Below are 14,164 nucleotides of genomic sequence, written 5' to 3'. Positions count from 1 at the left end.
AGAACGAAAAGGAAAAGATTTTTTCGTTCTCTATAACCGACTTTAAAAATACACTGCCCACATCAGCTCTAAGAACTTTTCCCCCCAGTTTCCTCTTTCTGACCTCTTCTAGAAACTCTCCGTCTGCACATGCATGCATGTGCAGTTGAGTGTGTGTCGGGTGTTTACCTGGTTTCTTGTGGCAGAGTATTCAGGATTGACTGGCAGGAACGGTACGGCGCTTCGTTCTGTTACCAGAGTGCTGTGGTTCTGCGTCGTCAACCACACTGCAGGCAATAAAGAAAACACACAAATAAGTGTGTGCGTTAAAACAACAAGGTCAACTCGGCTCACGCATGCGCAGCCGCCCACATCGAACTCACAGTCCTGCCACCCACACGGACACGGAGACATAAACAGAGTTTAGGAAAAACTGTAGAGAACACCCGAAATCTCAATTTAACATCCTGGTGTGCAGCTTGGCTCACTCTGTGCAGATTAAAGTGTGTGTGTGTGTGTGGGTGTGTGTGTGCGTGTGTGTGTGTATTTGAGACACTTACCTGAGGCTTTCTCAGTCAGAACATTTTATTTCTGTTACTGAAAGAAGAAGCAGCCAAAAGAAAAAAAAAAGAGAGGGTGTAGGAAGAGGAGGAGAGAGCCACTTCCGTGCTCCGACTCTCCTCCTGCCTTCGCCACATTTGGCCTTCCTCTCCAACAAGCGCTTTTCCCTCTTCCTCAGCCCGTCCCACCAGCTCCCTCCCTGCTGCATTAAGGCTCTTTTTCATTCTCTTTGTTTTTGTTCCTTCTAGCCAGATAAGTCGATGGACTGGAGGTATTTTTATACTTTCAATGAGGCACAGGTGTCTGATTTTTAAAAGAAAAACAAAAGCCATTTTCTATCTCACTGGTTCAATGGAGGAAAGTTTGGGGTTTTATGGGAGAAACTGCTCAAAGAATGTTATTGCAATTGTTTATCCTACTTACAATAAAAACAACAATTTAGCTGTCTAGAAATATCACAAAAAGCAAGGATGGGCAACTTATGGAAACTTAAGGTCAGGGCACCGTTAAAAGCAATGCAGCTGTAAACCTTGGTTCACCCAACTAGCATTTTTAGTTAAGCGCTCCAGTTCATAAAGTTAGTTTAAAGCACAGAAAAGGCACCAACAACAACTCTCACTCCATTTTAAAAATGCAGCTGACAAGGCTTGACCTAGTTGGCAAGCTGTTTTTGATAAGTGATTAAATTATGTAGTGCATTTGTATAATAAAAAAAATTTATTTCTAAAGAACGTTACCAAATGCTTACTTTCAAGTTCAGTTTTGTTGCAATAACTGCCCACAGGTATTTAATGTTCCTATGCTACTGAAGATGAAAACAGATAAGTGACGAAGGACAGCACTCACCTGCATCGTTTTCCCTGCGATCCACCTCATCATACACGTCCATCGCTAGTTCTTCAAACAACCGGTTGTTGAGCTGCGACACAGAAACAAGTTGCCAATAAAATGTTAAATGTCCGTTAGAACACGTCTAATGGAAACGCCTGGGTAGGATTTATGAGGCCTCATTACTAGCAAACTACGAACCTTCAGACGGACCTCAACAGGAAAACATTTTTTGGTAAGGAAGCAAAAATGTGGTGCAACAATATGTGTATTTGTTTTTCCTTCAACAAAAGTCTTTATTTCATAACAGTGATAACTCTCCCCCCCTCACAGTTTGACATCAAATCCGATTGAACTTAACTTGTTTCTGGTCAGTTTAGGTTTGCTAAAGTTAAATCTATTTACTAAATTCCAGACTACTGAGTATAGTTTTCCTCATATCTGCTCATGGCCAAAAAAACCCCATAAAGGACAACTAATGCTGCTCCTGGATTAACTGCCTCACAAATCCCAGCCAATAGCGTGTCAAGTATTTGAGTTTCCCTAGACGCATTTTCCTTGGTATATTTTAGATATATAAAAAAATAAATCAGCAACTAGCTAAATCCACAAATACTGAACCACAATTTTCAATGTTAAACAATGACAAAAATGATGACGCCTTTCATTATGTATTTTTTTAACTATAAATGTTTTATTAACGATACAACTATTCAAAATAAAACTTACAGCTTGCAGCTTCTTCTTGGCAGCCTTGGCGAGTTCAGAGAGGTCAAGACTGAATAAAAGCAAAAAACCAAAATGATAGTCAAACACTGTTCATGAGCACAATACAAAATAAAAATACAGTGGAGGGATGGGAGGAGGAAACCATGGAAATAGAGACAAGAGGAAGAGGTAAGAAGAAAACATCAGTGTTGTTCTAAAGAAAGAGGGAGGGAGCAGGTAGATGCTGACATGATGCATTAGGTCTCAAATAAAAACTGAGCTTAAGGAGACTATCGACGAAAAAAAAATAATTGATTGTGACATCTCAGGAGATATTCGTCCTCAAACTCCAAGTTACAATAGGGAATGATATAAAACTCTCAAAAAATTCTCACAGAGATTGTTGTCTATACGTTTTAAGTATGTGGCAGAATATAAAACAAATAAAGCGGCAACACATCTGGAAAACGACCATGGAGTTAGCCTTAGTGAATATGAGCTGCATTTTATTGACCCTGGTTAAAAATCTAAAAGATTTACATCCGTGTAATTCTATCCGGATCAGTGATTCTTTAAAAACTCGCTTTGGGATTCATGAAAGATTTATTCCATTTGTGAAACCATAAAAGAAACTTTTAAATATCCCAGAAAGTTTGCAGGCCTATTTAAAACAAATTTGTAATCTCTAACATTATTCTCTTTATGAGAACAACAAAAAAGGAACAAAACTAAGTTTTGTAGTTTTCTCAAAAACATTGGTTAAATCTCATCTTATGATGTTCTGAGTGAATCGGGTACTTTACTACACCTGATACTGATCTCATACTGATACACAAGATCAGTATGAAAACCTTTATCATTCCAAAGTGTAATATTTGGTTTGATTAATCGGACCATCTAGTACTGTGTACTTTAATTAGACCTTTACTGGTTGAAAAAAAAAAAACAAAACACAGACATACGGACAAGTGGAGGAGGAGATATTTGGAAGGGAGGAACAAGGAAAGTAAAGATACCTCTGTGTCGGGCACTTAGGACGAGCTCTGGCTCCACCAAGCGCAGCGAAAGAGAAGAGAACAGAAGAAGAGTGAGAAAAAGGAAGAAAGAGAGAAAGAAGGGGAAGAGATGCCACATCAAAACAGCTTTAATAGTTATAATGAAGAATCAACCACCGGAGCAGAACAGATGCAGGGGGAGGTTAGATGACGGCTTAGAAACCAGATTCACATCAGTAAAATGGGTAAAACTGGTTAAGGTATAATTTTGTTTTCTGACACAAAATATTAAGAAATTTGTGTTCAACTAGTTTATTAAACCATCACATTTCAATTTTGACCAACTCTACACATTCACTATGAGGACACCATGTGGTAAGAGCAATAAACTGCATCACTTATAACATCTGAACGAAAACTACGGCAGGTTAGGCAGCTGCAAGTGCTAATACAGATATTCTTCATGCTATCAGAACAATTTAGACAACAATGGGATCAGTTTCAAACATAAAAATTGAGGGCGTGGTCCATACCTGTCTGCCATTTGAGGAATGATATAGTGGCCATTTTTGTGATCTAAAAAAGAATGAGTGGTAGAGACTTAATGATTGCTTGAAAACTGCAACAGAATATACAGAAGCTCACAAATCTACACATCCCTGCTAAAATGACAAGTTTTCTATACGGTAGAAATTTTTTATAAGTATTTCAAAATATTTTTCATTTTTGATGTGGCATTTATCTTGTGAAATCAAACCGAAGAACAAATTAAACCTGTTCAAAAGGCAAAAAGAATAGAAGATAAAAGATGTGCAATGACCCAGTTGGTTAAGTGTAAACATCGTTCACACGAGTCCAACATCTTCATCTGTCAATATTTGACCACTTTTATCTTTGATCAGTTTATGAGGACATCTCTTGTCCATGAAACATCATCTTAAGGTAGAATGCTACCATCCTCGTTTTTTCTGTATTCTTGTGGTTTTTGTTGTTGGCTTCTTAAAATAAAATATACATCATGAAGCGGTGGCTCAAGAGGTGCTTTCATCAGACAAGGTTTTGGGAAATTTTAGCTAAATCTAGATACTTTTTTAGATATTCAATTCCGTCTTGTAATAAAACTCAAAAGTGTCAGTCTTGTCTTATCAGAAACTTCGGGGAAATGTCCAGTTTTTCTTCAGTTATTGGTGTACATCTTCGCCGTGTTATGGTCCATGCACAACAATGTGGAATTTATTTTTCATCCTTTTTGAGACAAGCAGACCATTTTTCTTCTTCGTAACCTCACTTCAAACTGAAGTTTTAGTTAAAGGACTGTTCGATCAAGTCAAACGATTACCTGGTCGCCGGCCACAAAGGTAGAAGGCCAGTCTGTCCGTCAGCTCATACTGACACTCTACGAGACGCTCTGCTAGCTCGACGTGGCCGGCCTGCCTGAAAACGATAAACGCATCATCCTTTATCCTCGTTCACTCGACGTTCCAATCACGTTTCCAATTACTGTGTTTTCAGTTGTACCTAGCGTAGTCCATCGGTGTGCGCCTGTTGATATCAAGTGCTCCGGGATCGGCGCCGTACACAACGAGCAGCTCGGCCTGCAGGATCTGCCCCGCCTTCGCCGCGACATGAAGCGGGGTGGTGCCTTTTTCCTGCAGCATCAAAAACAGACACAACCACAAGTCACATCGACAAGCTTAGCCTAAAAACAATCACAGAACAGAGCTGGTTGCTGCTGGGGTTATTTTTTTGTTGAGCTAGCAAGAGGATGTTTGTTTCCTGACCGGGTGGAAGAAGTTGGCCTGAGCACCGAGGGACAACAGGCGAAGACACGTCTCTAAACTCCCAGTCCGCACACTCGAGTGAAGTTGCTAGCAAATGAAAGCAGAGAGGACATGAAGTGAATAGAAACGGCGAGGCGAGGCAGCAGTCTTTTATTAACCTGCTGGAACTCCCCAGCATCAGGGATCATTATACATCCTGCTGTGTCATCCAGAACACATCCTGCTGTGGGGGGGGTTATAAGGAAGACAGAATGTGTGCGCACTTGTGTGTGAACGGTGGATAAAAGCTGCATTGAAGCTTGGGCCTGCTGCTTCACAGTATGAATAGGTCCATCTTTGCTAATTGGCTTAAACTATTCATAACCGCCGAACGTCTTACCCACCAGCTGAATGTAAGGTGATGAAGGTCGACTGACATACGAGGTAATAAACATTATTGTACATTTTTAATCAAAAACAGATTGAAGGTAAGATAGAAAAATGCTTCGTGTCAATTTCATGTTTTCAGTTAAGGAATAGTTTAATGCTTATAATGAGATCAAAGAAAATTGAATAAAAGTGTAGTAAATAATTTTGTTTTCCTTCTTCAAATATGGAGAAGGCAGAAGCAAAAACAGTCTGAAGTTCATTCAAACGGGTTTGATTTGCCTTTGGAGGCCGCCCCACCGCAAACAAAATGGATCAAAGGAGCTCTTAGTGCTAGAGGGATAAACCGCTCTTAGTTCGACAAGTGAGCCGGATCCACTACCAACAGCTCAAATCAACATCATTCTCAACATCGAACCATTAAAAAAAATTTAAAAATCCATTCTCCAGGATTGTTATTCTTCAGTAACACTTCCATTGATATATTTTTGTTGCCAGAGTTGAAGCTGCTGATCACAGCCAAACACATCCATGGACTCGGTCAGAAGTCGTCCATTTCAGGCGTCTTCCGCTTCTTTTCACTGACTTTTCAAATCTTGTCTAGTGAATTTCTTTTTATTAATTGTTTATTGATTCTCATTCACGAATGGGGGAAGAAGGGAGCGGGAGATTGACAGGCGGATTGGGGCAGCGTCTGCCGTGAAGCGGGCGTTGTACCGGTCCGTTGTGGTGAAGAGAGAGCTGAGTCAAAAAGCGAAGCCCTCGATTTACCGGTCGATCTACGTTCCCGCCCTCATCTATGGTCATGAGCTTTGGGTCATGACCGAAAGAACGAGATCACGGATACAAGCGGCCGAAATGGGCTTCCTCCGCAGGGTGGATGGTCTCTCCCTTAGAGATAGGGTGAGAAGCTCGCTCATCCGGGAGGCACTCAGAGTAGAGCCGCTGCTCCTCCACGTCGAGAGGAGCCAGTTGAGGTGGTTTGGGCATCTGGTCAGGATGCCTCCTGGACGCCTCCCTGGTGAGGTGTTCCGAGCACGTCACACCGGGAGGAGGCCTCGGGGAAGACCCAGGACACGCTGGAGGGACTATGTCTCTCGGCTGGCCTGGGAACGCCTTGGGGTTCCCCCGGAGGAGCTGGAAGAAGTGGCTGGGGAGAGGGAAGTCTGGGCCTCCCTTCTGAAGCTGCTGCCCCCGCGACCCGACCCCGGATAAGCGGAGGAGGGAGGGATGGATGGATCTGTCTTAGTATTTATTTTTTGTGAAACATCTTTTCACATTGGGATGATAGATTATAACACGTTATAATAAGTCATATTTTTCATCTAATACAAATTGAAAAATCTTATCACTTGAAGGGGTATTTATTTATGACTAGAAACACCACAAACAAGTTTCCAAAGAACAAAGTGCAAATTTCTGCAGTGAAGAAGGTTGTTGCTCAGCTACAAGCAGTTTTAAAATGAGAGAAACAACAGCTATCCCGGTGTTGACTACAGACTACTGTCTGTGCTACTTGTACTTGAAAAAAATAATTACTTCTCCATTCTGGATGTAAAAATCTGTTCAAACTGAAACCTGCTACATAGTAGTAACAATATTGTGGTAAAACAAACAAAATAAGGATAAATAATAAATAAAACACTTTAAAAAGAAAAAGTGAATCAGTGTTAAGATACTTTTAGTTTTAACTGGAACATCAAATCCAACTTGATTATGAGAATCTGAAATATTCTAAGATCCAATGTTAGATACACTTTGACAGGGATTTGAAAATAATAGAAAGCTGAAGTTATTATGAGGAAAAATAGATGATATGGTCACAATTCTCTGCATTCAATATGTAATTTAAATAATTGAATAATTTTTTCAGCAAATTGATCATAATTTCTTTCCAAAACGATTACAGGCAATTGTCTGTGCTCTAAAGTCATATTGTATTTAGAAAGAAGGATCTAAGTGAATAGAAGTGAAATACTGACCTTACTGAGATCCTTGGTAGTGACACCATCATCATCCCGACATGGAAGCTTATGTACAAATGCCAACATCTGGTATTTGGCTCTGATGAACTCTGACTTAGCAGTGCTGAACAAGAGAAGAACAGGAGATGATTAGCAAAAAGATCGTTCCCAGGGCAACACATGTAGCAGTAGTATGTCAAATAAAGATTGAATAATGATGCACCAATCCATTGGTTAGTTAGTGATCAAAATTGACAAATTTGCTCTTGATATAGTCTCTTCTGGCAATCAGCTGGTAAAATATTTCAAAGCTAAACTATTTTTTGGTGTGCAAATAATTAAATTTTTTATGCACCTTGTTTTGAGTTTGGTAAAAAATGAAATAAAGGGACATATGCGCTGGTATGATGGGGGTGATATTGTTGTCCTTTCATTTTCTGTTGAATTAAAATCTTTAACTCCTACCACAGAACCTGCTGAACATTTAAATGTTTAATACATCATGACTGTTGAATTGAATTAAAACACAATTAACATTGATTAATTTGTGTCGTACTCCTTGGAATGTCTGAACAAGCAAAATAAGTATCAGCGAGGCCGATCATAACAAAACTGGAAATTAGGTTTAGGGAATCTCTGCAATCCTTATCTTTGCTTCTTGTTGCAAAATATCTTTTAGAATCATAATGTAGCTGCAAAACCAAATGCCTTTATGGTTCAGTACAAGTGCCAATATGAATAAAATTGCTGTATTCTGACCATAAAGAACTTTCTATTCCTTCCACTTTCATACCTTCCTATTATGAAAAAAAAAACTAACACTAAAATATAATAAAAACTGAGAGTCAAGGATTATTTTCACATTTTGTACATAAACTCCAGCAGCAGATAAATGGTCTCTGAACCAGAGCTGATGGGATACAACAGTTTTCCTACTTGTTTTGCAAATCTCAAATTCAATGAGTTTTAAAAGGGAATACTTTTTCCAGATTTATACAACTTTAAAGAAATGCAAAAATATTTTTTTCCTTCAGATCAAGTTGCTGTTGTTTTGACCGTCCTATAAACACAGTTCAACCCAAAAAAGGCCAAATAATGTACTGGAACAAAAAGTCTGTGAGAGCAGAGTAAGAACTGCAAGAAAGCAGAACCATAAATAATAAATAAAGGTCAACATTTTGTAGAATTTAAAGTATCAACTTAGAGAAGCAGCTCTTCGTCAGTGAAAACATTAATTATGCTCACAAATGGCCAATAATTTGAGTGTCTGTGTAATTTTGTGCCTTTTAAAGTCGTGTACTTACTGGACTTTGTCCTGAGGGTTTGGTTTCCTTCGACCGCTCTGCACCTGTGCAGGGTCCAGGAGACTGTGTTCCCATATGGAGTTGGCTCCATTACTGGCCAAAGTCTGAACCATCTGCAGTGAAATCAATGAGACGATTCAGTGAAGGTTCATCGTCATAAATCCAGGAAACTTCTCCGTTTTCCTACTTCCTCCAGAGACGGTCTTCAGCTCTCAGCTCTTACCTGGAGTAGTGTTGGAGGCCATCCACTGTGCCTCAGGTGCTTTACTATGGAAATATGGCGGCCGAGGCTGCGGTGGACTGAACAGCACTCATCACAGATCAGAACCCCTCGGTTGATGCTGGCCCAGCCCGGGTCTGTCGAACAAACGAAAAGACGCACAGCACAATCAGGGGATGTGTGCGACAGACCTCCCGGGTTAGTACGACAGCTTCCTGGTGCAAAATTGGAGCCGATGTCTAGCAAAGCATCTGGAATCTGAATTTATTTTCCAGATTTTCCAGAACTGCATAAAAGTTGATGTAGTAATATGTCCACAAAAAAAGTATGTGTAAAGAGATCGTGATCTAAATACGGTGAACTGATTAGAGGTTGAGTGCCTCGAGGTAAACAGTGGGTGGCACCAGCTGTCCCCCGGGGTGCTATTTAACCAAAACAAAAAAAGGGATGGGGGTTGCCACGGGATGATGTCACAATAACACTTCCAAAACAATGGAAACGGGGGACAGATTTATATTTGATCATTTTATTCAGCTTATCCAGAATAACTGAAGCAAATGTGGAAAATAGAGGGAACAATTAGAAACTTTGCTGCTCTTCCTGTAAAGCTGCAATCCATGCTCTGCTTACAGTCAAATCCAATACACTTTTGTTTCATCAATAGACACAAAATGGCTAAAGACAATTGAATGAAATCAGCTCTGACCTTTCAATGCAGTACATTTCAGAATGGCACTGCAACCTTGTTAATTTGCTTTTAGAGTTTTGAGTTTCCGGTACATGCGGTAAAGCATCTTTTGTTAATCACATAAGATTGACAATCGTGATAATATATCAAAGTGTTTTTACAAATGTAAATGCTGAAACGTTGTGGATAAGCAACATTACAAAAAAAAGCACTCTTAACCTTTAAATTTCCCTTTTTGTTTATTTACAACCAGAAATTTTACTGCAGCTTGATGTGACAGCAAAGCAGTGCTAAATTGTGAATTTTAATAAAGGGATAAATGGTTTTCAAACTTTTTTTACAAACATATCTGAAATGTGTGGAAAGCATTTATATTCATTGAATTTGTAGAAATACCTGCATTCCTTGAGGGAAAACTTTCCATTAGATATTGACGCTTCGAACTGATTTTCAACTAAAAATAGCTCAAGTTCAGTCAAACTGGATAGATTGCCAATGGATAGCGATTTTCCAAGCCTTGCCACAGATGCTCCAAGTTGAAATATGGGCTTAATCTTAGCCGTTCTGATACATAGCCATTTGATCTAAACCAGGCGTGTAAAATCACAGTCTAGACAAAATGGGATAAATCCATGAACTCCTGAATTATATCTGAATTGCAGTTTAACTAATGACAAATATTTATTTTGGATGTGTTGAAGCAGAGAGGAATCTAAAAGTACTACAGCAGGACATTAGCCTGTAGTGAATGGAGTTTGATATCCCTGATCTAAGCTGTTTCCCTCAGCTCTGGCTGTGTGTTTTATTGCCACCGTCTTACTGGGATCTCTTCGATGATGTGGCTGGACTTTTCAGGCTGGTGTGCTTCTCTTCTCTTGTATACGTTTTGGCACATTAGGTAAAAAAAACCCATCTATTTTAGCACCGTTTGACAACTTAAAGCCCTATACAATTTGTTTTGTTCCCCAAAATTCCACTTTTTTCCATTTTTATTTTTCTGAATTCCACTTTATCACATTTCCCAACTTAAAAAAAAGTCTACCTTTTAAAACAGCTTTAGAGATCAACTCGACATCAAAATACGTCTCAAATAAACATAAAACCTGCCAACAGTGAAACCTTGTGCACACTCTCAATCTGCCACAGACGTCTCTACTGAAGGACATGATTGTCGGCCTTTTTATGTTTAGCTCTTGTGTTCTCTCAGCGCCCCACGCCAACCCGTATGCATGCATTATTACGCATCTACTTAAATACGTGCCGACAAATCTTACAAAAAAAAAAAAACTCCTCATTTATAAAAACTGCTGATGTATTGTTCTGTCCCAAACTTTGAGATTTTTGGGGGGGGTTTTTGAGGACATCTGTGTCTTAGCGAGCCTTTTTTTAGTATCTGTGTGGAGACAAAAACAGACCCAACACACACTTAACCCAGTAGCTACGGGTACAAGGGCCTGCAGCGGCCAAAATGTTTGAGAAACAATTATGTGGTTATGCCTACACGCAATCTGATCCCCATCTCGGGGGAAAAAATACAAATAAAAAATCACGGGGTCCAAACAATCTCTGGAGCCTTCAAAGAAAAAAGAAAAAAAAGAGTATATACATGTTGAGTTTTTATGTACAAGGTGCTTCCAAAATGTATCATGTTTTTTTTTTTTTTCGTTTTTTTTTTTCCGATTAAAACAAAAAAATATATATTCACAGCCAGTTGACACTGAAAGACAAATCATCGAGTCTGGACCACATTCACACTCTCAGGACCTTGATGATGTGGTAAGCAGCACACAACTTAGCACACTAATGTCAAAACAAGTATCTCCACACTTAGCTGCATATAATGCAAATACACACTCATCCTCTGTCTGCATTAGTCACTCTCAAACTGGAATAAAACTGTCCTAGCTCAGAGTATTAATGGAGCTAAAAAGGTTCATCATATGATGAACAACCAACACACTTGGACGTTTTGTTTGCCACCAGAAAAAGCAGCAGCAAATGCAAAATAGCTCTGATGAATGCCGTTTGCCTGGTTTAGAAAAGCAGCTTCAAACTTCAGAGAGAAGCAATTTAATTACTTAATCTTTAAAATAAATATAAAATCTCTTAGAGCTTAGGCTACCCACTCCGCACCCACCAATCAATGTGATGGCTACACACCATTAAGCTATTAGACCTGCATAGACTATTAGCGCTGCTTTATTGGCCAACGCTGCTGAATGACATAATTTTGCCTAAAACTGCCCCCAGTTTATGAATCCAGAACTGACAACTGTTTATCGAACAGTCCATAAAGCCTGCTAAAGGCACTGAAACAATAAGGATTAATGATGAATAACAGGATCAGAAAAAGACAAACTCCACCAAACACTCTGGCAAACCCACCAAAACGAGAGTCTCAGTTTCTGAAACAATCAATGTTCTACTAAAAGTTTTACAAGGATGACAATATGATTCATAGCCACTATAAAACTGTGCACAAAGTGTGACATTAAAGGCACCCAAGACTTGGTCGGAATCAGGAGAACAAGTTGTGCTTTGAAGCAGAGGCAACCAGAGATCCCCTTGTGCGACACAAAGCGTGGTAGCAGCAAGGTGGCATGTCACCAGCGGTTAGGTGGACGTTTTGCTGAATGGACTGAGAGTCTGAGTTCACACATGTCTACCTAAGGAGGAGATGCTCCTACAGATATGACACAAAACATGCCTAGAAGCAAGAAACACTAATCAGCATGAAAATAAATAATTTCAAAATAAAAAAAGTCATACAAACATGTAAATTATGCTTAAATATAAAAAGAATTCCCCTTTTAGCTATATTGCTAGTTCATCTATGAAAAAACGGATGTGTTTTCACTACAATGTCAGACCACTCAACAAAATAGGACCTCACTTCTAGTTGGTCTGATATTAGATATTACATTAGAGTAAATGTAAACGAGAAGCAACAGGTAAGTCAAACTGGCGAAACGTGACAGCAAAAAATGGTTCAAAAGTGTGGGATTGTAATAGTTATTTGACTATGAATGAAACATTTTGCTTGCCGTCTTACATTTGCATGCATATGGTTATATTTGTGAAAGTGAACACAAAGGTTTGACTGAAGTCAATCAACCAAATTGTTTTTGATCAGCAGTTCAAATAATGGAAAATCTTTTTTTTTCCTCCCCATTTTTAAATACCTGAAAACGAAGAAAATCATTTCTGGTATTTAAGCACAGCATGTATTTTAATGCAATTGTTGGAGTCTACTAAAAATCAATAAGGATATTACTATTGATTAAATGCTATCATCTTGACCAGTGTTTTTTGTGTGTATTTTATTGACTATTAGAGTAAAAAGGGGCAGGGGAGGACATTTGGAATCTGTCAAAATTGGAATCAGGTCAGGCAAAGAAAATTGGAAATTGATGTTGGCCAGGAAAAGCATGATCAGTGCATCTGTTAAGCTATTTTTGCAACACATCTCCCTGCCCTTTTTGTCTTTTTCCATCTCATTTAAAGGACTCCAGGCGAAGGTGTCATTCGTGTCATAAAAAGGATCCCATACCGAATGGATTAAAGGTTAATATGAGTTTTTTAAAAACGTATTGCTAGGGTTCAATATTGTTTTGCAGTAGTGAACTTTTTCATCTAACGCCATATACTGCCCACTCTCCAAGTTTAAAAATGTAATTATCAAATATGAAATTATACTCAAATATTATAACTTTAACTTGGGTTTACAGAGGACTGCTGTCAAATGCAGTCAAGACTACGAGGTGGCAGCAACTTACCATTTAGCGAAAGTTAGCAGGAATGGCTAGCGTCCTAAGCTAAGCTAGCCGTGTTCGGTACCCAAAATCCAATACCTAAAATCAAATTTCACCAATAAAATGTGTTACTTTTGAAGATTAGTGTGATCTAATAAGTCAGGGCATCTATCCGGATCAAAAAACCAGCAAAGAAAAAGCAACATCGCCAGCTAAGCTAAGCTAACTTGTAAAGGGGTCCATCCCTGTCAGGAAAATCAAAACAAACGTCCCTCCAAGCATAAATCTGACACCCAAATCTTCCGCTGCAGTGAATAAACCAGTCCTCTAAACATACCATCATAGTCAAATCCAGCCTACACAGTAATTTACATTATCACTGTACAGCTGTTAGCTAAATGATGTTCCCTTGTCCGATAACACGCCTATTTTTCTGTTTATTTTGGGCCTAAGCGAAGCTCAGGAGTCCAGGCCGTTTTCCTGCTTTGCAGACCCCATGACAGTGACAGAAACTTCGGCCCCGTTGGCCCACCACGTCGGCTTTCCGATGCATTGTTCCGACACAATGGTCTATTTTTATGTATCTACCCCCTCCCTACCTGGCGCACTGCAGTCAGCGCAGACTTCAGTCCTGTGCAGCTTTCTTGACATCTCGAAGGTGGCTGAAACCGAGAGGTGGATGTCTGAGCCGATGTGAACGCTCGCTCCGTCTTTCCTCCCCCTCGAGCCACCGACCGACCGACGTCTGCCGTCAATCGCTTGCGGCTCCTGAATCCCCGGAAGCCGGGTGGCGTGGTTTGCTTTCCCGGCGGCCTGAAAACTGATTTTCCAGTTGCTCCGTGGGTCTCTTTCTGAACTCCAAGTCTAGAGTCAAGTTAAGTGAACACAGTTAATGTCTGTAAATGAATCGCATCTTGCTAAGAAGCTACATGCGTTAAATTAAATCTGGCCCCTGCATTGCCTGCTATTCACCGAGAGACGGCAGCTCTCCACCTGCCACTTTGTCTGTATGGTAAGC

At 39.7% G+C, this 14,164-nt stretch overlaps 1 protein-coding gene across 3 annotated transcripts in view; it reads right to left on the bottom strand.

Moving 5' to 3' along the window:
* git1 (G protein-coupled receptor kinase interacting ArfGAP 1) overlaps window positions 1-14,164 on the bottom strand; it is a 24,656-nt gene extending 10,492 nt beyond the window's left edge. The window contains exons 1-12 of one of the 3 annotated variants that reach the window (XM_008426049.3): window positions 13,746-14,163; window positions 8,710-8,843; window positions 8,487-8,599; window positions 7,201-7,306; window positions 4,853-4,939; window positions 4,590-4,720; window positions 4,411-4,505; window positions 3,605-3,647; window positions 3,093-3,119; window positions 2,098-2,146; window positions 1,387-1,459; window positions 169-266 (exon numbers count right to left, since the gene is read on the bottom strand). In XM_008426049.3, coding sequence (XP_008424271.1) covers window positions 169-266; window positions 1,387-1,459; window positions 2,098-2,146; window positions 3,093-3,119; window positions 3,605-3,647; window positions 4,411-4,505; window positions 4,590-4,720; window positions 4,853-4,939; window positions 7,201-7,306; window positions 8,487-8,599; window positions 8,710-8,843; window positions 13,746-13,797 — 1,008 coding nt within the window. In that variant the 5' untranslated portion in view covers window positions 13,798-14,163. Of the gene's footprint in view, window positions 1-168; window positions 267-1,386; window positions 1,460-2,097; window positions 2,147-3,092; window positions 3,120-3,604; window positions 3,648-4,410; window positions 4,506-4,589; window positions 4,721-4,852; window positions 4,940-7,200; window positions 7,307-8,486; window positions 8,600-8,709; window positions 8,844-13,745 lie in introns of all 3 variants that reach the window. The other 2 variants (XM_008426051.3, XM_008426050.3) reach the window with 2 other exon arrangements.

Source organism: Poecilia reticulata, chromosome 13 (genome assembly GCF_904066995.2).
Source record: "Poecilia reticulata chromosome 13, P_reticulata-male-v2, whole genome shotgun sequence".
In the NCBI taxonomy this organism is placed as follows: Eukaryota; Metazoa; Chordata; class Actinopteri; order Cyprinodontiformes; family Poeciliidae; genus Poecilia; species Poecilia reticulata.
This window is presented reverse-complemented; position numbering and strand designations above follow the sequence as displayed.